Here is a 24,523-nt window from a genome sequence, read left to right as displayed (position 1 = left end):
TCATGTGGACCTGTTTGCTCTTTGGTAAGCATATAAATGACAGTCCTCCTGTGCGTAATGCGAGCCTAAATGAATCCGGCGCTACTCGGCCTAGGCCTACTGGCCGAGATAGAACTCCAAAGAGGTGACGGCGATGGCGACTGCACCCACATAAGGGCACCATCAGTGAATGAATACGTCTATGTGAATCGCTAAAATGTGCACACTATAAATACCCAAATCATATGTGACATGCTCATCACAAGTGTAGTGGCACGGTGGCCTGGCTCCACGCATGACTCATTCATCCTGGCGCACAGCAGGGTAGGGGCTAGACTGGAGGCAGGCGCTGCGTGTGACGGCTGCCTTGTTGGTGTGTGCATAGCCAAGATACATATTCTTTGTCTTATTTACTTTAATCTTTATTAGCATTTTCCATCCATACAACGACAATACAATAAAACATAAAAACTTACAATAACAGCTTATGGGTACTTCCATCCATGCAGCTTTTTTTTCTTACTCAAATATGACAATTTTAATATTAGTGGTATCATCACACTTCCTTCTATAATCCATCCATTTTTCCCATCTCCCTTCAAACTTTCCTTCCTGCATCCTCAATGCATAAATAAATGTCATAAATCTCCTCCACAACACCCACCACTGCTCCTTGGTTGGGGGTTCCACCTTATACCAAGCCCTCATTATTGTCTTTTTACTAGCAACCAATAGTACTTTCACCAGGTATCTGTCCCCTCCTTGTACATCATTCTGTTATGTTTGCCAAGATGTATATTCAAAGCTGATAAGAATGAGAACCAGTCAAGACCCCACCACAAAATGAGGACCCAAGCCCTCAGCCCCCTCCCCATCATGAGGTTTACCAGCGGGGCCAAAGGGCCCACACTAAGGTCATGCGCCAGCTATGAAGACACAAACAAGTAAGGTTCACATTTCTACCATTTTATTGTCTGTTGGTGGGTGACTGTGTGAGGTGTGTGAGTGCGTTTGTGAGTGAATGTGTGAGATCCGTGAGTGTGGTAGTGAGTGACTGTGTGAGGTCCTTGAGTGTGGTAGTGAGTGACTGTGTGAGGTCCGTGAGTGTGGTAGTGAGTGACAGTGTGAGGTCCGTGACAGCATGTGTGAGGGAATGAAGTGCAGTGAGGATGTCCTGTTGGCTCTGGTGGTGTAGTGTGGTGACCTCCACCAACTGCTGAACAACTGCCCCACAACTGCCCCAATCCCTTCTGCCATTTCCCTCTGGGCCTCTAGGGTCATGAGCCTCCAGCACAGCGTCTGATAGGAAGCCCAGCCCTCAGGGACCCTTGAGGCAGGGACGCTGGCAGCCGGAGGTGGAGGCGTGGGCGGTGGAGACGGAGGCGCTGGAGATGGCACTGGAGGTGGAGGCCGGTGCGCTGGAGGTGGAGGCACTGGAGGTCGTGGCACTGGATGTAGAGGCTGCAACCGGCGGGGGCACGACCGTCAGGTCAAGGACCACTGCAGACTCCCCCTCCTCTGAGTCCCACCCCACGTCAGAGTCTGGAGAAACAATTTCAGTCATTTTCTTTGAGTTTGTCTGTTAACTTGATTATGCATTAAACATTTTATTGTGTAGCCATATTCAATTGATATGTTTTTCTGTTGGCAGCCAAATAAATGCTTCAGTGTGATTTACCGGGTGATTTAGATGAGAGTCTTAATAATGTGGTCTAACATTATGAAGTGGTCATCTGTGTTATCGTTCCCTGTTTTTGGTCCTGAATCAATCATAGCCTACCACAGAATGTGTGGAATGTTTGCTTTCCTCACAGACACATAATACATCATGTCCGTGTAGCCTACGCCACATACAGGATGCACGAAACGTACAGTAGGCTACCTAAACTGTAGGAGCGATCAGACAAATGTAGGCTCGTACAAATAGCTTACCTTCCGAAGATGATTTTCTTTCCTCGCGTGGACCTCACCAACAAGCACATGCACCTCCGTCTCCGAAAAGTTTCTCTTCTTTCCGCGTTTTTCCATAAACGTCTTTGTCTGTCCTAATGCTCCACGCTATATTATGTCGGTTCCTTCCGGGGTATCCACGTTGTGCGCTGTCAGAGTTTTGACCATATATGGTTGAATTTGGGCGTGGAGAGGGCGGAACACGGGGCGCGTGCGCGTACGCTCTCTTCTCCGCCAGTCTCGGATTTCGGAGCGTACGACATTTTTGATAGATCCGAAAAGCGTGTAAATATTCTCGTCGTACGCTACATTTCGCATTTTCCGCGTTTTCGTCGTACGCCCTCTTTTACACCAGAATTTACACGCTCTTTGATAAATGAGGCCCCAGGGCCTCGTTTCCCAGAGGCATCGTTAAGGCATCGTAGCGCTACGTGCTTCTTAAGAACGTCGTTAGCTCCACCTCTAGGTGGCGATGCGTTTCCCAGAACCTTCTCAAGCCAAGGTATACCTTGGCTACGAAGGCTCTGGGAAACAGCTCCACCCAAGGTACATCGTAAATCGCCCTTACGATGTACCTTCCGAAGATACATCGTTAGCCTTCCTTGGAGCCGAAGCGCTGTTTCCCAGAGCCTTCTTAGCCAAGGTATACCACAGCCAAGGGATACGTTACGAAGGGCGGTCGGACCCCATCGTTAGTGTACCTTGGCGATGCGCTCCGTTCATCCCGTTATAGTTTTAGCTCGATTCGAGCGAAATTACACTTTGAAAAAGGAGAGTTGCAATACAGCGCACATCTATCTATCCTATCTGCGCGATTCACATCATTAGTGTACACAAAATACAAACTTGAATGATGAACAAAATGTTATGGCGCCTACAGAACACATCATGGAAATGTTGTTTTTAAAACTTTTATTGAGCCAAGCAACATATACGACTATCCATAGCCTAATATAATCCACTCTGTGAACAACAACAACATTTTCTCATGTAAAGGGATAATTTGATGACATGACTTTTCTGGCTGTCTTTATATATTGTCAGACAGATATCCTGGCGAATCGATTAATCCAATGAGGCCGTCTAGATGAAGTCAAATATCCTCACACACGCTCCAGAATATTGTAGAAAGCCTTCCCAGAACAGTGGAGGCTGTTATAGCTGCACAGGGGGGACCAACTCCATATGATGCCTATTCATTTAGAATGAGATGTCAGGAAAGTTGTAATGTGTAGGTGGCCCAATACTGTTGTCCTTATAGTGTACTTTGCTAACAGATTCACAGTATTTAGTGATCTTACAAATGCTGTTTGTTATATTGTTTGCCTTCTTCAAAACCTCTACTGTTGTAATATGGCAAGAAATGACAAATATACAGGATAAAGGGAACTTGTTGAATATTGGTTGGGAAAAAACATGGGCAGGTTTGTTCTTCAGACTTTTGTCCTGTAACAGGCGGTCTTTTTCCGGGGTGGGGTTGTTAGACCCATGCCCAACCCCCAACCTGGAGGGCCAGTTGTTGCTTTTCGTCTGGCCTCTACCCTGAACCTGCCCGGCATGGTTGAACCTGCTGGGGGGTGACCCCCCTCCAATATAGCCTTCATGGTCATGGAGGCACACAAGCCTTCCCACCACGACAAGGTAGCAACACGTAGGAAGGATGAATGGTGTGGTGAGTGTATGTAGTGTGTGTGCGCAGTGTACTGTAGTGGGTGGGCAGTGTGTGATAAGTGTATGTAGTGTGTGTAGTGAGTGTGTGCAGTGTGTGTGGTAAGTGTATGTAGTGTGTGTGGTGAGTGTGTGTAGTGTGTGTGGTAAGTGTATGTAGTGTGTGTGGTGAGTGTGTGCAGTGTGTCTCAGGCATCTGCATCATCTGCAAGGGAGGAAAATTCAATTAGCGACATTGAATGGAATGCATGCAGTGTGGGAATAGACAGAGTACACAAAATACACACTTAGCCTACCTGGAGTTGGCAGAATGATGGGCACTGATATGGAGGGCCACACAAACTGTGCCTCCGCTAGGGCCTGCTGCCTGTTCTGCAGGTCCAGCCTCTCACGCTGCACACCCAGCCTCTGCCTCCCCAACTCCAGGAGCTCCTCGCTGCAGTCGCACCTCGCATCCGTGGTGTTCAGCTGCCTCTCACGGGGGGCGGGGGACGTCATGGGGTGTGTGGGGGGTGGGGGGAGAGCGTGTCGACGGGGTGGAGCAGTCTGACTGCGCTGGGGTCTCCTCTCCAGAGGACTGGGAGGCTTGGGGTGACTCAGCTGAGGGCTGGATGTTGGAGGGGCCCTCTCCAGACTCCAAATCAAGGCCACCAGTGATGCCTTGGGAGGCTGTGAGGCCGATGATCGATAGGGCCTTCTCCTCCTCCGGGGTGAGGGAAGGCACGGTGCTCTGCCTCTCGGCGCACTGCCGCCCCCCGGCTTTTGGCCTGACTGGCGAAGTCCTGCCATTTCTTGCTGACGACTGTCCACTCCCTGGATGGCCCAGGAGTGGAAGCAGCCATCCGCGCTGCAATGCGGATGTCTGTTAACTACGCATACTGTGTGTGTGTGTGTGTGTTGTGATAGTATTTTAAACTTGTCTAGTCAAAAGATTTACCAAGATACGTTCAAAAGGTTGAGTCTGGTTTATTGTGGAAAACAATACGTGCGCAAGGACTTCCTGAACAACGCAAACAAAGGTGGTTTCGTCAGAGAAGTGAATTCAGCCTCTGCTAGCTGTGGCTTATATGCAGTCAAAACACAGGTAAAGTCCTTCTAGGATGTGATTGGCTAACTCATTGCACGTCATGTGAAATGGCAGGCGTGGCCAAGAGTACAGACATGTGAAAGGTCTGAATCAGGACGAGGAAGACGAAGGTGTGGCCCTTCTGACTTAAACAAAGAGATGAGGAAGAGCTAGGCAGAGGGGGTGTTTACAATTACAAAGGGGGGAGAGTTGAGGTGTTTTCAATTACAAAGGGGAGACTGAAACTAGGGTTTGCAGGGGGCTTGATGAATACTTGGGGGGAGGTGATGAATTACAAGGACAAAGGTTTAAGGTGTTTGGATGTAAATTCCTGGACAATCCCCCATTTGTGCCTGAACAGGTACACAAAAATAAAATATAAAATCCAAACACAGTGTAAACAGTCAGCTATGCTATACATGTGGAAAGGAAATAATCTCTCCACTAGGTGGAGCAAAAAAAAAATCTCTTTTTTTTTTTTTTTAAATTATTTTCTTTCAACGTGCAAAATCACGCACCAAAACCCCTTGCTTCAGAAATTTGACAGGAAACAAGATAAAAAAAATGACATGATTATATACTATTTATAGTCTAAGAGTGGACAACCATTCACCAAAAAACATGATTTAACAAGGCAAAAAAAATAAATGGTTACCAGTGTAAGAAGGGCAAAAAACCTCTTGGTCAATTTAGAGGAAAAACCCAAACTTATTTATCAACTCATGTTTCAACCATTGTAACTCTTGTAAACAAATATGATATTTTTCAGATTATTTCAAAGTTCATTCACTCTTGTGAATAATCGCATGTGATGTCCTATGGAACATAGCTTCCATGTGTGCGTCTCTGAATGTTTAATGTAGGTTCCAGTGTGTGCAGGTGTGTGTTGTCATACCACAACCACAAGAAGGAGGTGACCGGCAAGGTCAGTCTCCGATTGCTCATCAGAGGAGAGGAGAGTGTGGCGGTGGCTGTCAAGGTCACTCTTGTTCACAGTGTATCCCACAGTCATTTAGGTGACACTTCTCTTTTGGGCAATAGAATGTCATTTGGGGAATGCAAGGCGTCTTCTCTTCTAGATCGCAACTTCAATGTCGCGTTGTTTGAAATCAGTTATGTTCAATGTTAGTGTGTGCAGGTGTGTGTGTGTGTGTGTGGTGCATCTTGTGAGGAGGTGACCAGCAAGGTCATTTTTCCTCCGATTCCTCGTCAGAGGAGAGGACAGTTGTGGCAGCCCATGGCTTTGGCCTCTGAGCTCCTCTGGTTCAGCTGCATGTTTGATCTCCTGGTGTTGGCGATCCCCTGGTGGACCGTCCTCTGCTGCTTGGACCCGTCGGCAATGGCTTGCATGGATCCACGAAGTCCTCTCAGATCGCTGTCTGCGTGGTGAGTAGAACCTGGTACGGCCCGAGCCACCTCGGCGAGTTCCAGCTCCTTCGTCTGTGGTCGCGGACCAGGACCCAATCCCCAGGAGAGATGTGATGCAGGAACCCCTCCTTAGCCTCAGGAAATGGCGGTCCTCACTCTGTTGGAGACATCTGTTAACATCTTCCGCCACCCCTGTTTTTGAAACATGATCTGGCCCGTGGGCTAGTTTGAAAGCATAATGAAAACATGAACGAGGTAGTACAGGTTTGTCATTAGGCCCTAGATACAGGTTAGTTTGGTGGTGGAATGTGCACTTATTCCTCCATTTCTTTTTCTCCGCAGGTGGAGCAGATGCTTGTAGGTCAGAAATGTCTGCCAGGGACAGTGGAGGAATCTTGTCAGGGTCTGTGGATGGTACAGAGAGCATAGAAAGCACAGGGGAGGAAGCAGAGACAGCCGCAGCTTTTGCAGCGAGCTCTCGGAGGGTGAGGAGGGAGTCCCTGTCCTGGTTCAGCAGGGTGAAGATGCGGTGGGACACCACACAGCCAGGGCGCCAGCAGCACGTACAGGCTCTTGAATTGAACCCGGTCCATCCCTGTACTGCTCCACGTAGGGCCGGCCCGGGTCGTGCTGCTGGAGGGCTCATCTCGGCGCTCCCGCTCCCCCAGCACAGGCTGATGAAGTGCTCCGTCTGTGGATCCACAGATGAGAGAGACAAACAGAGACAAAACAGAAGAGCAAAAGGAGAGTCATCTGGTCTCCCTGTTCCCCTCCTTGGTCAGGAACGGTTATCAGCAGTCTGTTGGAGATACTCAGAAACATGGTTAAGCGCAAGCTCCTGCTTTGGGGAAAAAATGTTGTTATTCAGTCAGGAAAACTTAAACAGGGTGTCTGTTCAAGTGTCATTTTAGAGCCAGTCTACAGTAGCCTACAGTGACATCAGGGGCAGCGTTAGAATGACTTCAACACGCCCAGTCCCCAGTCATGATCAAGGCAATTGGATTTGGCTCTAGAATTTCTCTCGCGATTTTATGAAAATAAAATAAAATACCCACATTCTCGTCTCAACAAAACAACACCCCCTAAGGGTGAAAGCAAAAATTTCCTGAAGTCAGGATAAAAATTAGAGATGGGGCAAAGAAAATGACACTAAAATGAATTGGCTTCATTTACAATTAACTAATCAAAAAACTCCATCAAAGCTTCATTTGTATAGCTAAAATTTGTATATCTAAAACCTCCCTCTTCTGCATTTGAGGACAGAGTATTTGGGCACTGCTCCTGTTTCATACTTATCTGTCGCTCACAGTGAGTTGGTGACATGGCGTTGGTCTTGCATCTCGCGAACCCCAGATCGCCCATCTGTAGGGAAACAGGCCGGTAACTTCCATCTGCACCTCTGGTCCTGTGCCCGCCTCCTGGTTCGGCATTCACCCATCACTCCCGGAACGACAGTTGTCTGTAAAAAACACTCAGAAAGAACACTCAGGCCCGATGAATGTGCCTCAAACTATAAACATGAGATATTTAACATAACCATTTAAAAATATATAAATTGGGTTATGAGATGCTGCATTCAGATTAAGACACTGGCAACCCTTATCTATTCCCCCCACTATTATGCACAAACCTTATGTCTTAAGCTACATATCAGAAAGAGAGACAAAACAAACAATTAAACAGACAAACAGCAGGTCCCAAGCAGTCCCCAGGAAGGCATGATCCAGGCTCCTCAAAGACCTGCCGCCCAGGGTCCATAGCCCCTGAAAAATAAGACTCAAACACAGACTGGGTTCAATAGCAGAGGGGAGGCCTAAAGCCAACTCCTCAAAAAACACATCATCATTATATGAATGAAATTCATACAGTAGAATGCATAAAATGAACAGCTTATGGCCATTCATTGACTATTGAAACAAACTCCTGAATCAAAACCCCTATTCAAAACCCTGTCAGACTTTTGAGTTCCCACCAATACCTAAAAGATCATCTCAGAAACATTAACAGCAACTTAAGACTCAAAGGCTCTACATCTATTTCATCCTGCCACCATTATCTTAAAAAAAAATCTCTCTATCTTGGCTAGTTAAAATCTCCCTAGTGGGTTGTTCAAGGGAACTCCAGCAGGTGGCGCTCGACCCCAAATCGGAGGCTCTTCCTTCCTGACCTGTTCGGACGAATACCTCGTAGAAAGGGGCGCGCTTAACTCGTAGAGAGAAGGGGCGTGGCTAATGGCGGGGGCATTGTTGTGTGATCATGGCGCAACAAGTCGAGGGGGGAAAATATAATTTTAAATCAGAGTTATTCTGCTGGGGAAATGGTGGAGAGACTGTTTGCTGAATCTCCTTATCTTTCCTTCCTGACCTAAAAAAAACAGTGCTCGTACTACTCTCCCAAATCTTAAAAACAGACCAGTCTATAGAATTAACAGGCTTTTCCCTTAACCCTCTAGCTGAGCCCGAATCTTAGAATTTAACACTAAAATGTCAGATGGGGATGTAAGAAATCGAAAATGCTTTAGCACATAACGAAATCTGCCAACAAACGCTCGCAGAATAATGCTTCAGCGCAACAATCTCATCAGGCTAGCAGTAGAATCCTGTGACATCCTCTAGCCATATGTTAGTAGCCGGGGTTACAGGGACACCTAGTGGTGCTCCCAAAATGTTGCATGTATGACCCGGATGTGGTCTATGGCCGTGCGCGGGGAAATTTAAAGAAACAAATCCCTAATAACCACGACGCAGCCTAAAACCCCAAAACAGCAATGAAAGGAAACCTTATGGTTAACTCACGGCGGGAAAGAATACAATTTCGAAAGAAACACACATTAAGACACATTAAATTCGCTTAGTACTCACCCAGTCAGCGAAGTCCTGTGTTCTCCTCTGGCTCAATGGCGGATCACCGGGACAGTTGTTTTTCTGCGTCTCCTAGGCAACCAGCTAGCCTACTGGAATCTAGCAGTTACGAACTTTAACAGTCTAAAAAGTGTACAAAAATACTTACAATACTTTACTTGGATCCATGGCGCGCGTAACAAACAATACAACCCAAGAGCCGAGGCTCAACAGTAAACACATAAGACGAACAACCCCCCGTGCACATACAAGAGAGAACGCAGCAGACTCACACGGGAACGCAAACAAAGAACGACCAAACGACGACCAAAAACGACTAATATACGACTTAACACACAAACATGAAACAAAGGCCCACGTTTACAACAAGCATGCCCGGCTGCACCAGCAATTTGGTCCAGGCTAAACTGGACGTCTAGATCCTACCAAATACTGTACAGCCACTTGGTCAAAGATAACGCTCGTTAGGTTTACCAAGTCACCCGGGAACAAAGGGGAAAACGTTTCTCCAAGAAACGCGGATTGCAAAAACTCTCAATCACTCCCGTAGCTACCATCTCGTTGGTAATCGTTCTTCAACGAACATCAACAATCACTTCGAAGCTAGTTGGCAATCGTGCTAACACGAACATCAACAAACGGGGCTTAAGCTAGTTGGTATCGTTCTGAAACGAACATCAACAATGCTCGCCCTACCCTCGGTAGGACTAAATACCCACGCTGGGGTTCCTGTTTTCAACACTCCAGACCAACACAACTGAACCAAATCAAGGCAAATACAACTCAGAACCATCAGAGGGTTCGTTTAAACGTACCTGTGAGCCTCAAGAATCCAGTGGAAGAACTGAGGAAATAATCTCGGCGTGCGCTCTGGCGCAAGAGAGAAGATTGATTTTCCAAAGCCCATATGGACCGACACGTCTGTCGATCAGTTCATCCACTGGAATCCCGAAGCAAAACGCAGGCAGTTATTCCATTCCCGTTCGCCAACTGTGATAGTATTTTAAACTTGTCTAGTCAAAAGATTTACCAAGATACGTTCAAAAGGTTGAGTCTGGTTTATTGTGGAAAACAATACGTGCGCAAGGACTTCCTGAACAACGCAAACAAAGGTGGTTTCGTCAGAGAAGTGAATTCAGCCTCTGCTAGCTGTGGCTTATATGCAGTCAAAACACAGGTAAAGTCCTTCTAGGATGTGATTGGCTAACTCATTGCACGTCATGTGAAATGGCAGGCGTGGCCAAGAGTACAGACATGTGAAAGGTCTGAATCAGGACGAGGAAGACGAAGGTGTGGCCCTTCTGACTTAAACAAAGAGATGAGGAAGAGCTAGGCAGAGGGGGTGTTTACAATTACAAAGGGGGGAGAGTTGAGGTGTTTTCAATTACAAAGGGGAGACTGAAACTAGGGTTTGCAGGGGGCTTGATGAATACTTGGGGGGAGGTGATGAATTACAAGGACAAAGGTTTAAGGTGTTTGGATGTAAATTCCTGGACAGTGTGTGTGTGTGTGTGTGTGTGTGTAGGAACTACAGCGTGGTGAACGTGTTGTGTGTGTGTGTGTGTGTGTGTGTGTGTAGGAACTACAGCGTGGTGAACGTGTTGTGTGTGTGTGTGTACGCATACAGCCTTCTTCAATGGGCTATATGCACAACTACAGTAGGCTACTTCCTGAAATTAGACATGCTTCTTTATTTCCTATCTTACACTATTGGATGAAATGATTATTCAGGAATTCCTGAATAATCATTTCATCCAAAGTGTAGGACAGGAAATAGAGAAGCATGTCTAATTTCAGGAAGTAGCCTACTGGAGTTGTGCATAGGCCCTACTGGTAGCCGCCAAACAGGACGGCCTTCGGCTGCTCCACCTCGTCCAGCATGATCACTAATTATTCTTTGGTGAACGCTATCACACGCTTCCTCTTCATATCTGCCATGTCGCTCAATATGTGCAGTTACCCTTGTTTTTTTTATAGGCCACATGCGCCAACACCGGTGCCTGATAGATTAAATTAGTCATCGTATCCGCGCGAATTCTAACGTGGGAATGCTACTGCCACAGGGGCAATTTATATGGGCATTATAACTTTGTTTGTATGATAACTAAATCAGTGGTCATTTTGCTATCATCATTGCCTATCATCATTAAAGTATTTTTTCCTGGCCTTTCAAGACATCCTCGACGGGGCTTATATGTCCCGATCCGATTCATGCTCTTTCTTGGATATTTTATTTGATGTAATGTAATTTGATGTATGAATTGGGACTATCACGAGGTCTCGCTTTGACTCTTAAATACATTAGCAGATGAGCTTTCGGTGGATTAGCTTACTTTTTGGTAATATTTAGACTGAAATCAAATAATTAAGACAGCACGTATTATATTGGCACGTAATTTCTGTGACTTTACGAATGGCCATCGATGTGTGCGGCATCGATTAATTCTTTTTTCAGCACCGCGCCCAGGGACAGCTCCTCTAACGATGTATCTTGGGATGGACCTAACGATGTATCTTCACGCGCACGCTAAGGGATAGTCTGGGAAACACTCGTAGGAAAAACTGTCCCTTCGCCAAGGTATACCTTGAGAAGCGTCGTAGTGCGGAGAAATTCGGCAAATCTGGGAAACGCGGCCCTGGGAAACAGGGCCGCGTTTCCCAGATTTGCCGAATTTCTCCGCACTACGACGCTTCTCAAGGTATACCTTGGCGAAGGGACAGTTTTTCCTACGAGTGTTTCCCAGACTATCCCTTAGCGTGCGCGTGAAGATACATCGTTAGGTCCGTCCCAAGATACATCGTTAGAGGAGCTGTCCCTGGGCGCGGTGCTGAAAAAAGAATTAATCGATGCCGCACACATCGATGGCCATTCGTAAAGTCACTGAAATGACGTGACAATATAATACGTGCTGTCTTAATTATTTGATTTCAGTCTAAATATTACCAAAAAGGAAGCTAATCCACCGAAAGCTCATCTGCTAATGTATTTAAGAGTCAAAGCGAGACCTCGTGATAGTCCCAATTCATACATCAAATTACATTACATCAAATAAAATATCCAACAAAGAGCATGGATCGGATCGGGACATATAAGCCCCGTCGAGGATGTCTTGAAAGGCAAGGAAAAAATACTTTAATGATGATAGGCAATGATGATAGCAAAATTACCACTGATTTAGTTATCATACAAACAAAGGTATAATGCCCATATAAATTGCCCCTGTGGCAGTAGCATTCCCACGTTAGAATTCGCGCGGATACGATGACTAATTTAATCTATCAGGCACCGGTGTTGGCGCATGTGGCCTATAAAAAAAACAAGGGTAACTGCACATATTGAGCGACATGGCAGATATGAAGAGGAAGCGTGTGATAGCGTTCACCAAAGAATAACTAGTGATCATGCTGGACGAGGTGGAGCAGCCGAAGGCCGTCCTGTTTGGCGGCTACCAGTAGGGCCTATGCACAACTCCAGTAGGCTACTTCCTGAAATTAGACATGCTTCTCTATTTCCTGTCCTACACTTTGGATGAAATGATTATTCAGGAATTCCTGAATAATCATTTCATCCAATAGTGTAAGACAGGAAATGAAGAAGCATGTCTAATTTCAGGAAGTAGCCTACTGGAGTTGTGCATATAGCCCATTGAAGAAGGCTGTATGCGTACACACACACACACACACACACACACACAACACGTTCACCACGCTGTAGTTCCTACACACACACACACACACACACAGTATGCGTAGTTAACAGACATCCGCATTGCAGCGCGGATGGCTGCTTCCACTCCTGGGCCACCCAGGGAGTGGACAGTCGTCAGCAAGAAATGGCAGGACTTTGCCAGTCAGGCCAAAAGCCGGGGGGCAGCAGTGCGCCGAGAGGCAGAGCACCGTGCCTTCCCTCACCCCGGAGGAGGAGAAGGCCCTATCGATCATCGGCCTCACAGCCTCCCAAGGCATCACTGGTGGCCTTGATTTGGAGTCTGGAGAGGGCCTCTCCAACATCCAGCCCTCAGCTGAATCACCCCAAGCCTCCCAGTCCTCTGGAGAGGAGACCCCAGCGCAGTCAGACTGCTCCACCCCGTCGACACGCTCTCCCTCCACACACCCCATGACGTCCCCCCCTCCCCCCGTGAGAGGCAGCTGAACACCACGGATGCGAGGTGCGACTGCAGCGAGGAGCTCCTGGAGGTGCGGAGGCAGAGGCTGGGTGTGCAGCGTGAGAGGCTGGACCTCCAGAACAGGCAGCAGGCCCTAGCGGAGGCAGTTTGTGTGGCCCTCCATATCAGTGCCCATCATTCTGCCAACTCCAGGTAGGCTAAGTGTATATTTTGTATACTCTGTCTATTCCCACACTGCATGCATTCCATTCAATGTCGCTAATTGAATTTTCCTCCCTTGCAGATGATGCAGATGCCTGAGACACACTGCACTTGCCTGATACACTTACCACACACACTACACACACTCACCACACACACTACATACACTTACCACACACACTGCACACACTCACCACACACACTACATACACTTACTACACACTGCCCACCCACTACAGTACACTGCGCACACACACTACATACACTCACCACACCACTCATCCTTCCTACGTGTTGCTACCTTGTCATGGTGGGAAGGCTTGTGTGCCTCCATGACCATGAAGGCTATATTGGAGGGGGGTCACCCCCCAGCAGGTTCAACCATGCCGGGCAGGTTCAGGGTAGAGGCCAGACGAAAAGCAACAACTGGCCCTCCAGGTTGGGGGTTGGGCATGGGTCTAACAACCCCACCCCGGAAAAAGACAGCCTGTTACAGGACAAAGGTCTGAAGAACAAACCTGCCCATGTTTTTTCCCAACCAATATTAAACAAGTTCCCTTTATCCTGTATATTTGTTGTTTCTTGCCACATTACAACAGTAGAGGTTTTGGAGAAGGCACACAATATAACAAACAGCATTTGTAAGATCACTAAATACTGTGAATCTGTTAGCAAAGTTCACTATAAGGACAACAGTATTGGGCCACCTACACATTACAACTTTCATGACATCCCATTCTAAATGAATAGGCATCATATGGAGTTGGTCCCCCCTGTGCAGCTATAACAGCCTCCACTGTTCTGGGAAGGCTTTCTACAATATTCTGGAGCGTGTGTGAGGATATTTGACTATTCATCTAGATGGCCTCATTGGATTAATCGATTCGCCAGGATATCTGTCTGACAATATATGAAGACAGCCAGAAAAGTCATGTCATCAAATTATCCCTTTACATAAGAAAATGTTGTTGTTGTTCACAAAGTGGATTATATTAGGCTATGGGTAGTCGTATATGTTGCTTGGCTCAATAAAAGTTTTAAAAACAACATTTCCATGATGTGTTCTGTAGGCGCCATAACATTTTGTTCATCATTCAAGTTCTTTGTATTTTGTGTACACTAATGATGTGAATGATGTGAATCGCGCAGGTAGGATAGATAGATGTGCGCTGCTGTATTGCAACTCTCCTTTTTCAAAGTGCAATTTCGCTCGAATCGAGCTAAAACTATGACGGGATGAACGGAGCGCATCGCCAAGGTACAGCTAACGATGGGGTCCGACCGCCCTTCGTAACGTATCCCTTGGCTGTGGTATACCTTGGCTAAGAAGGCTCTGGGAAACAGCGCTTCGGCTCCAAGGAAGGCTAACGATGTATCTTCGGAAGGTACATCGTAAGGGCGATTTACGATGTACCTTGGGTGGAGCTGTTTCCCAGAGCCTTCGTAGCCAAGGTATACCTTGTTCTGGGAAACGCATCGCCACCTAGAGGTGGAGCTAACGACATTCTTAAGAAGCACGTAGCGCTACGATGCCTTAACGATGCCTCTGGGAAACGAGGAGGGCTTGCTGCTTGAATTGGGCTGAGGTTGGAGGTTGTATCTAGTGAAGCGTCACCCAGGCAGAAAAGAGCGCCCACTGTGTTCAATCACATCCGCATTCACGATATAATAGACATGCCACGATTCTGAAAGAACAGTCTAACCAACTACTCAGTAGACGTCAGTCGATAACGGAAGTGTGAAAAATGTCAGGCCGCGGTAAGGGAGGAAAAGGACTCGGCAAGGGAGGAGCCAAACGCCATCGCAAGGTTCTTCGTGACAACATCCAGGGTATTACTAAGCCTGCGATCCGTCGTCTGGCTCGTCGTGGTGGCGTGAAGCGTATTTCTGGCCTGATCTACGAAGAAACCCGCGGTGTGCTGAAGGTGTTCTTGGAGAACGTCATCCGTGACCTACACCGAGCACGCCAAGAGAAAGACCGTCACCGCCATGGATGTGGTCTACGCTCTGAAGCGCCAGGGACGCACCCTGTACGGCTTCGGCGGATAAGCGGTTTCTCTCGTCTGTATTCCACCAACCCAACGGCTCTTTTAAGAGCCACCCACATCTGCAATTAAAAGCCGTGTCTCCATGTCGAATGAAGCTCAAACATTGAAAATTAAAAGCTCATTGTAAATGGCCTATATTAAATACAAGCACAATATCCTATATTACATTTTATTTTAAAAAGCTCCATATTACGCCTTACATTGTACGGTGTAGGCTATTTACCACTACAGAACCAAGCCCACGGGACATCGTTAGAAGAATAAACTCAGACGTAAGTGCAGTTGTTGCAGAAATTGACTCGAAACAACAATTAAAGAACAGGCAGGAGTATGCGCTAGGGGAAGAGTTTCTCAATGGAAAAGACGTTTTCGCCGTTATTCAGACTGGGATTAGTAAAAAAGTGCTAAAAAGTGATATGTTAAAATGAATTGATTTGCTGGAGTTCCAAGGGAAATGGGCTACTCCAGCCCCGCTCCTCGTTATTTTCACGATTCATTTTTCCCTGAGTCTGGCTACCAGGCAATGGCTGGTCCCCCAACATCAAATTCGACCCCACCAGGGTCCAATTCCACCGCACTAGGCTAGCCTACCAAGACTAGAATCACAGCACTTTGTCATATTTCGTGATCGGCTACCGAAGGAGTGGCTGTCCCACGCTTAGACAACTATTGATCTCGAGATGGTGATGACACATTCGGGGACAAATTACAGCATTTATCGCAAGCACACATTCGAAAAATATATAAAGACTAGCACCATGGAATTGCATTATTTCATAGAAAATGTGGGTGGCTCTTAAAAGAGCCTTTGGGTAGATTGGAGCCGTGGAAAGCCGCCTCTTTACTTGGAGCTGGTGTACTTGGTCACTGCCTTGGTGCCCTCGGACACGGCGTGCTTGGCCAGCTCACCGGGGAGCAGCAGGCGCACGGCGGTCTGGATCTCCCGGGAGGTGATGGTTGAACGCTTGTTGTAGTGAGCCAGTTTAGAGGACTCTCCGGCAATGCGCTCGAAGATGTCGTTCACAAAGGAATTCATGATCCCCATGGCCTTGGAGGAAATGCCGGTGTCGGGGTGGACCTGCTTCAAGACTTTGTACACGTAGATGGCGTAGCTCTCCTTCCTCGACTTTCTGCGCTTCTTGCCGCCTTTGGCAGCGGTTTTAGAGACGGCTTTCTTGGAGCCCTTCTTGGGCGCGGACTTCGCGGCAGGTTCGGGCATTTTTCTTTATGTCTCGTTGCTTCTAAAGAACGAAATGTGCTTAACGGCGCGTAGTCACCCAGTATATGTACGGGGAGTATGCAAATATTTAGGCAAGGCTCCCGTAATTATCTGCGTTGAGCTCTGACGCCCTCGTTTACCCAACGAACCAAATTGACCGCGCATGCTCAGGAGCTCCCCACTTTCCCAGCTGTCGGTCGAGAGGTCTGACGTCACTTTATTGGCTGTAGCATTGCCGCCATTGTGGGGTGTAGTCCAAAATCCCTATGGGGAAAATGAATTATTTGAGACACACATACGGACACTTTCCCCATAGATATCCATTGTAGGAGCACTTTGTTTACACCTCCAACCCACGTTTGTTTGCACCTCCGATTGGCATGGACGAGTAGTGCGTGACGTCACTGCAGGCAAAATAATAGTAGACTATTTGCGGAAAATAAAGTTGGTGTTTAATAATGATTCCTAGAACACAGTAGCCTACGTAGAATTTAAAATACATTGTTGAGTTAAATACATAGGTAATTGGCGATGAGTTTTGTGAATTTTGAAGCCCTTAGCCTGGTTGATTCTCAGGTCAGTGTTGAACCTAACATGACACATCACAGGACAGCTTTCTCAAAATATGGTGAACGACAAACCCTGATATGCACACAAGTAGCCTACACCAAAGCAGTTTGGTAGGTAGCTATGGTCACACTAACAAAAGGACATGGTCTGCAGTTGGATTGTTATTCCTTGCTTAATCCTCTTCATTCCTTGAGGAACATAAGGCTATCTATCTACTATCTATCCATCTATCTGTTTCCATCTGGTCCTGTCCTGTGCAGCATGTTGTACCTTGTCCCAAGTTAGGTCGCCATTTTTAGTTCAGAGCTCACAATTCTGTGCCAGGATGTTCTTGGCCTCCCTTGTTTCCTCTGAAATTCCAGCCCCCTAAGAGTCCTGTCATCATTGGGCCCAGGCCTCCATATTGGCATTGGGCATTTTGGGGTATTTCCATAAAAGCACCACTGCACACTACCGCTCTCACCGCTATCACTCCTCACTGATATCAGCAGCCAGTTGTTCTGACAGGTCTGTTCCCCATATTCTTTTAATGACTTGTTCACAGTCATCAATGTCAAGACAGGCTGCGTAGCCTAGAAAATAAGAATATTCCAGCGTAGACGTCATTCACTATTGCATCGTAGATAGCTGTGCTTGACTGAGTGTAGCGATTTATTTGCAGGTGCCTATAGGCTATTGTGGTGAATTTTAGAAGTTTTCGGTAGTCTTCACATGCCTTAGAAATAAACTATAGCCTGTGCACTCTTTGTATCTCAATGATAGATGATTCAACACTGGCAGATTAGGCCCTGTGTGCAAATCAGAAGCTGGGCCTTGGCTGTCACAGAGTAGACGTAGGGCAGACTAAGGACACCAGACTAGGGTGCTAAGGTAGTGCGTAAGGACTAGGAATTGAGGGACCATATGACAGTCATATAAATTAGGACTTGAACAAAGGATATTAAAACTTAAGTTTGTAATGAATAGAGTCTTTGAAGAGTGGACAGGGAGGGATGACAGTGGCCCACAGAAAGTGGACATGATAAGGTGTAGATCAGGCACCAGACAGCTGAATGAACAGTATTGGGCAGAAGGCACTGCCCTAACTTTTAATAAGATGGACCATAAATCTGAAAAGTCACCTGTGACAACTGATGGAAGCAGCCTGTGACAACTGATAGACACAGAGATGAACTGTTAGGCCTGTGTGCGAAGGTCATCTCTCCTGCAGGACACTCACGGAGACTTATTTGCTCTTGTTGAAGCAAACACCCTCTGTTGATCACCTCTGGATTCTGGAGTTTCTTCATCTGAATTTGATTGTATTGACAAAGTGTTCTAAGTAGCCTATAGTTTAAGACAAAATGTTCACTACATTTGAATGAAATCACAATGGCCCTATGGGAGTTTAAAATACGCAATATGCCTAATTGTTTCCTGCTTTCGCCCTCTTGGCTCCCATTTAGTTTTGTCACAAATGCAATTTACGTTTCTACTCATGTCGCAATAGTCTACCATGGTATAGGCGATTGATTCTTAGCAGTTCCCGCTTAGTCACTTATCTTGTTATTCCCTGGAGGGTAAATACTTTGCTCAAGAACACTAGTTTTCTAGTTTTCTAGAAACTAAGCCATATTTATTTAATTCTGCCTCGACCACGTCTATTCACATCATGTAGGTTAGTTTAGAATCCCAAAATCACACAGACCAGAAAGAGCTAATTGCTCAGATCACTCAACAATAATCGCCTACATTTCCTTCCATGTAGGCTAGGCCTATCTTCACTACATGGGCTGCTATAGGATAGGCTAGGCTATGCTAGACGACTGGGCTCCTGCTTTGTCTATAATGACACAATAGCCTAGCCTACTCAAGATGCGATTGAGATATTGTTATAGCTAGGTCATCAAATTCAGTAAAAAGAAAACGACGAGTGTGTGTTGTGATAGTTGCGTTTCACTTTTTGCAATCCTATAACAAAATGTAGCCTAATGTTTTGAAATATGGATGCTTTTGTGCTTATTAGCCTTTTTTTTTTTATTGAAGCATTATTTCACCTGTTTCGTCAAGAAATGTGGTTATTAAATGGGGACAATAGCCTGTGACACAATCTAAACGGAGAGAGATTCTGCGCGGCACCTCACTGCATAGGCTAGGCCTACCAAACAAACGAGGACATTGCCCCAGACGAGGGGCGTAATAGGCGACAGACAGTCCAAAAGACCAGGGGAATTCATTCTGCAGGTAATCCAAATGTGAATCACCCAGGGAGGGAGAGAAAGGTAGCCTCACACACACGGGCAGACACCAGCTTGATAGGGATCTCAGCCCCAATTTCAACGCTGTGCTTTACGCACCCCAAAAGAGACTCCGTTTAAAAACATAGGCACCGCTTCTGTGTAGCCTACCCTAAATCATTTTAGCCCCTTGCAGGCGACTTGGCTCACTGGGCAACGATTCCTGTCCATAATCGCATGCACTTTTAGACATTTTAGGAGTCAACTGCCACTGGAAACCTAGTGCGCACGGCTTCATCCGAGAGATCATCGGCGGTGTTTTCACCCGGTCGCGAATAAACAGACGAGGCCGCCGCTACCCAAACAACTTCATTTCGAACGACAAATAGGCTGCTCGCTGTCACATTCGCTTTCGGACTTGTGCTCCACTCCAACTTTGATTTTTAGACTCTTATTCACCAGGAGAAAACACAAGAGGAACATCATTTTTGGTAACCGAGAGCTGCTCGGTGGTGAACCACACGGTTCTCATTGCGCGTTTTAAGGCCAACCCCTCGCAGCATCGAGGACTCACAGTCAGCAGGACCGACATACAGTAGGCCTACGTGTGTGATTCCGCAGAGCAAAGTGAAGACAGACATGGCAGAAGTCGCCCCAGCTCCCGCAGCCGCCGCCCCGGCCAAGGCACCCAAGAAGAAGGCAGCAGCCAAGCCCCAGAAATAAAAGTGGGACCCAGCGTCGGCGAGCTGATCGTCAATGCTGTTTCCGCCTCCAAGGAGAGGAGCGGTGTCTCCCTGGCAGCGCTCAAGAAGGCCCTGGTTGCCGGCGGCTACGACGTGGAGAAGAACAACTCCCGCGTTAAGATCGCCGTCAAGAGCCTCGTCACCAAGGGCACTTTGGTACAGACCAAAGGAACTGGCGCCTCCGGTTCTTTCAAGATCAACAAGGCCGCCGAGGCGAAGGCAAAGAAGCCAGCTAAGAAGCCTGCTGCAGCCAAGAAGCCTAAAAAGGCCGTGGCTAAGAAGCCTGCAGCCGCCAAGAAATCTCCCAAGAAAGCCAAGAAGCCAGCAGCAGCAGCTAAGAAGGCGACAAAGAGCCCCAAAAAGGCCAAGAAGCCCGCGGCACCCAATAAAGCCCCAGCCAAGAGCCCCAAGAAGGCCGTCAAGCCCAAAGCTGCCAAGCTCAAGGCTGCCAAGGCTAAGAAGGCAGCCCCCAAGAAGAAGTAAGAGTTCTTTCCGTCCTCTGTACCATTACAAAGGCTCTTTTAAGAGCCACCACCCCTCTCCATAAAAGCGTATGTCCATGTATGACCATCGGATTCACGCGGGCGCACACTTCCTTTATAAAGCACCTAAGTCTGAGATAAATCTCATGGTGCTGAAAATTTGTTCTAGACTCGCTCATGTTTCGGTATAATACACTTTAATAGCACTGATAAGGGGAGGCTAGGGATTTCAACTGTAGGATAAAACGTGCGTGTGCATGGTTAACTGTGCATAGTGCTCAGATCGACGCTTGGTTTATTCAACATTTGTCTTCGGCACATGAAATGAGCAATAGAGTGGGGGACAGGCGCTGGCCGTGGGCAGCTGGGCTCGTTCGGTCCATGATCAGTGCCGATCGCCGCAATGGTGTGGCCCTTGCATTGTGGCTAAATTAACGTCCGACTCGATCCATCGTGATACGTACTTTATCTAAGAGAGTATTGACATTTGTTTAATAAGTTATTGAAATAATTTGTAAAAAGGCCTTTTGAGAAACGCTGGCATGCATTCATTCTCTCTGGGCCCTCTGATGGTAATGTAAGTGGCCTGAGATTAAGGCATAAACAGACTTGAGCCGTGTGACCCTATGCTAATTTCACCTGTATCCGTCTGTAGAGGGCTGAATTTTAAACTCAAAAGGGACCAGTGTCTGACCCTGTAGTTCCTTGTCTCCGTATGCAATTGGGTTATTTAGCATGCAATTTATCTAAAGCGACGTACAATGTTTTGAGCTATAGTTGGGGTTATGTTACACAGCGGAAGGTAAGATATTATTTGTTGGTCTTTTACAGATCAAACGGGATCATTGTGTTTGACAGCGTGCAGCTCATGGTGTGCATGACACCAGGCAAAGGAGGGAGTAGGCTAATAGTAGCCCTAGTCTGTTGGGCCTGATTGGGATAGAGCTGTCGCTCTTTTGTCAATAATTTCGTACAGGATGGAGGTCTATCAGGAGATTACATTACATTACATTACAGTCATTTAGCAGACGCTTTTATCCAAAGCGACTAACAATAATTGCATTTAACGTAGGAAGAGCCAATGTACTACTACTTGCCAGAACTCACAAGTGCATCTTCTTTCTAAAACAAACAAGTGACTAAGAGCATAATCTAGTGCTGAAGCAAAGTGCAAGAATCACAATCTAAAGTACAGTGCAATATAATATAATAAGTGCTTAGGTGGGAGGATTGTTGTAGTACTTCTTGAAGAGATGAGTTTTGAGCCTGCGACGAAAGATGGGCAGCGACTCTGCTGTCCTGACATCAGTGGGCAGCTCATTCCACCACTGCGGGGCCAGGACAGAGAAGAGCCGTGACCGTGTCGATCGACCGCAGGAGCCTCGGAGTGACGGGGCAACCAGTCGCCCTGAGGTAGCAGAGCGTAGTGGTCGGGAGGGGATGTAGGGTTTGACCATGGCCTGGAGGTAGGAGGGGGCTGTTCCTTTCATTGCCCTGTAGGTTAGCGCCAGAGTTTTAAACTGGATGCGAGCCGCTACAGGGAGCCAGTGTAGGGAACGGAGAAGGGAAGTTGTGTGGGAGAACTTGGGGTGGTTGAACACCAGGCGAGCAGCAGCTTTCTGGACAAGTTCCAGAGGTTTAATGGCTGACGCCGGTGCCCCCGAGATCCAAGACATTTATAAAGGAACGTCTATTTATAAGGGAGGACAAACAGACATGACAAACTAAGTGTCATTCATGTAGCGCACTTCATACACAGGCTACAGGAAGCGATTCAATTGTTTTTTTAATTAAAACAATCACACCGTAAGTTAAGTATACAGCCATGGCCAATAACTGTATAACATGCGAAGCACGTTGCACTTCCTTTTAAACAATCCAAAGACGTCTGAACTTAAAAATGTGCGCATGAATTGCAAATCACCCTGAACATTAATTTTAGTTCATATAGTTATAAACCCCCGTCGTAGGACTAAGTAACGGAGCACACGAGAGGGTGATGAAATAACATTTTAAAGGACAATGGAAATACACTTTCCGCTTTTAAGGATTGAAGTGGGTGGCTCTTAAAAGAGCCTTTGGGATTATTGGGAGAGTTCGCTTCAGTGGAGACTTCACTTGGCTTTGACAGCCTTCTCGGTCTTCTTGGGGAGAAGCACCGCCTGGATGTTGGGCAGCACGCCGCCCTGGGCGATCGTCACACCTCCGAGAAGTTTGTTGAGCTCCTCGTCGTTGCGGACAGCCAGCTGAAGGTGGCGGGGGATGATACGACTCTTCTTGTTGTCGCGGGCAGCGTTGCCGGCCAACTCCAGGATCTCAGCAGTCAGGTACTCGAGCACAGCGGCCAGGTAGACCGGTGCACCGGCTCCCACACGATGGGCATAGTTGCCCTTACGGAGAAGTCTGTGAACACGACCCACGGGAAACTGGAGACCGGCGCGAGATGATCGTGTCTTGGCCTTGGCCCTTGCTTTGCCTCCTGTTTTCCCTCTTCCACTCATGTTCAGTATCGAAGTGTTTCAGAAACTGAGTGGCGTTGTACCACTGCGGTCGGATTTTTATACCTTACGTAAAGTGGCGCTCTTTTGCCTTTGTCGCCTTATCCAATCCCAGGCTCCATGTTAATGTCCAATGGGGAGAAAGAGGCGATAGCCAGCCAATGAAGTCGCCCAGAGAGGCCGTCCAATCAGCGCACGGCTGCGGACGTTATAAAACGGCACACTACCGGTTCAAAAGCGTCAACTTAGACACTGTAGAAAAAAGTGGACAAAATGGCTAGAACCAAGCAGACCGCCCGCAAATCCACCGGTGGCAAAGCCCCGAGGAAGCAGCTTGCCACCAAGGCGGCTCGTAAGAGTGCACCAGCCACCGGCGGCGTGAAGAAGCCCCATCGTTACAGGCCCGGCACAGTAGCCCTGAGAGAGATCCGTCGTTACCAGAAGTCAACCGAGCTATTGATTCGCAAGTTGCCCTTCCAGCGCCTGGTGAGGGAAATCGCTCAAGACTTCAAGACCGACTTGCGCTTCCAGAGCTCTGCTGTGATGGCACTGCAGGAGGCCAGCGAGGCATACCTGGTCGGCCTCTTCGAGGACACCAACCTGTGCGCCATTCACGCCAAGAGGGTAACCATCATGCCCAAGGACATCCAGTTGGCCCGCCGCATTCGTGGAGAACGCGCCTAAATTGGTCCGAGTTGCTTTATCAACATTCCCAAAAGGCTCTTTTAAGAGCCACCTCATTATCTCTAATAATAAAGCCAATGTGTTCCTAATGCAACCTGCGCAGTCTAGTGCGTCCTAATAGGAGTAGTTTGGACTGCTAGTTCTCCTACACTGTCCATTCGCCACCGTTCTGACACTTGGGCTATACAAAGCAAATATTTTTGTACATTGACCTAACTTTATGAAAGTTTAGTCCCTTCCAGCATTTGATTACAGCCTCAGAGAAAGTATCAACATGGTTTCAAATGCTTTATTCAAACACTAGTAACATGCTTTGTTTAGCGTATTAGGTGATTTAAACAATTGAGTAACCGTTTAATCTATTTTAACGTGATGGGAAAACCACAGAAAAGTGAGATTAAGTTTTTTTTTGTCTTTGTCCTCCTGCGTTGTAAATGTAACAGGTGGACTATTTAAACCCACTTTCCCTAAAAGTGGCCTTTTTCCAATTGGAATATACATTTTCAGATGCGTAAATACTCTTCTAGGGGCATTTGAAAAGGCAAAATGTCATGTTTGGATTGAGAATATTCCAGCCTGGGATGCTCTTTATACCATTCACTGTGGAAAGATCATCTTGCCCCTCCCCATAAGGTTTGTGGAAAGGCGTTCAGATGTGGCTGCATCGGTCCATCAGTTTTATATTTCGATACTTCTGAAATGAGAGAAAAGAAGCTATTAGGGCAATTCATTTACTACTGTATCAGTACTTACAAAACAATTCAACTGTCTTAATAAAAAATCCCATTCGCCCACTCACAGCCTAGTGTGAAGCACCTTGCATTAACTTCAACATCAGCCTAA

At 47.0% G+C, this 24,523-nt stretch overlaps 3 protein-coding genes and 2 pseudogenes across 5 annotated transcripts; 3 read left to right on the top strand and 2 right to left on the bottom strand.

Moving 5' to 3' along the window:
• The first annotated feature begins 14,965 nt into the window (after nt 1-14,965).
• LOC311321944 (histone H4-like) lies at nt 14,966-15,269 on the top strand (annotated as a pseudogene). The gene has a single exon. The product of its transcript is annotated as a histone H4-like (transcript).
• Nucleotides 15,270-16,109: 840 nt separating this feature from the next.
• LOC311321498 (histone H2B-like) lies at nt 16,110-16,487 on the bottom strand (the record flags this gene model as incomplete). The annotated part of the gene is made up of 1 exon (XM_084453488.1): nt 16,110-16,487. One exon carries the CDS (start codon nt 16,485-16,487, stop codon nt 16,110-16,112), a length of 378 nt encoding a protein of 125 aa, XP_084309614.1.
• A 3,425-nt stretch (nt 16,488-19,912) lies between these two features.
• LOC311321491 (histone H1-like) lies at nt 19,913-20,499 on the top strand (annotated as a pseudogene). Its single transcript has one exon. The product of its transcript is annotated as a histone H1-like (transcript).
• Nucleotides 20,500-22,612: 2,113 nt separating this feature from the next.
• Nucleotides 22,613-22,999, bottom strand: LOC311321496 (histone H2A-like; the record flags this gene model as incomplete). The annotated part of the gene is made up of 1 exon (XM_084453486.1): nt 22,613-22,999. One exon carries the CDS (start codon nt 22,997-22,999, stop codon nt 22,613-22,615), a length of 387 nt encoding a protein of 128 aa, XP_084309612.1.
• A 270-nt stretch (nt 23,000-23,269) lies between these two features.
• LOC311321493 (histone H3.2) lies at nt 23,270-23,680 on the top strand (the record flags this gene model as incomplete). The annotated part of the gene is made up of 1 exon (XM_084453483.1): nt 23,270-23,680. The coding sequence occupies one exon, from the start codon at nt 23,270-23,272 to the stop codon at nt 23,678-23,680; it is 411 nt and encodes a 136-aa protein (XP_084309609.1).
• Nucleotides 23,681-24,523: the final 843 nt, after the last annotated feature.

This window comes from Borostomias antarcticus (genome assembly GCF_949987555.1).
Source record: "Borostomias antarcticus genome assembly, chromosome: 19".
In the NCBI taxonomy this organism is placed as follows: Eukaryota; Metazoa; Chordata; class Actinopteri; order Stomiiformes; family Stomiidae; genus Borostomias; species Borostomias antarcticus.
Note: the sequence above shows the minus strand (reverse complement) of the source record. Positions and strands in the feature narration are given on the sequence as shown.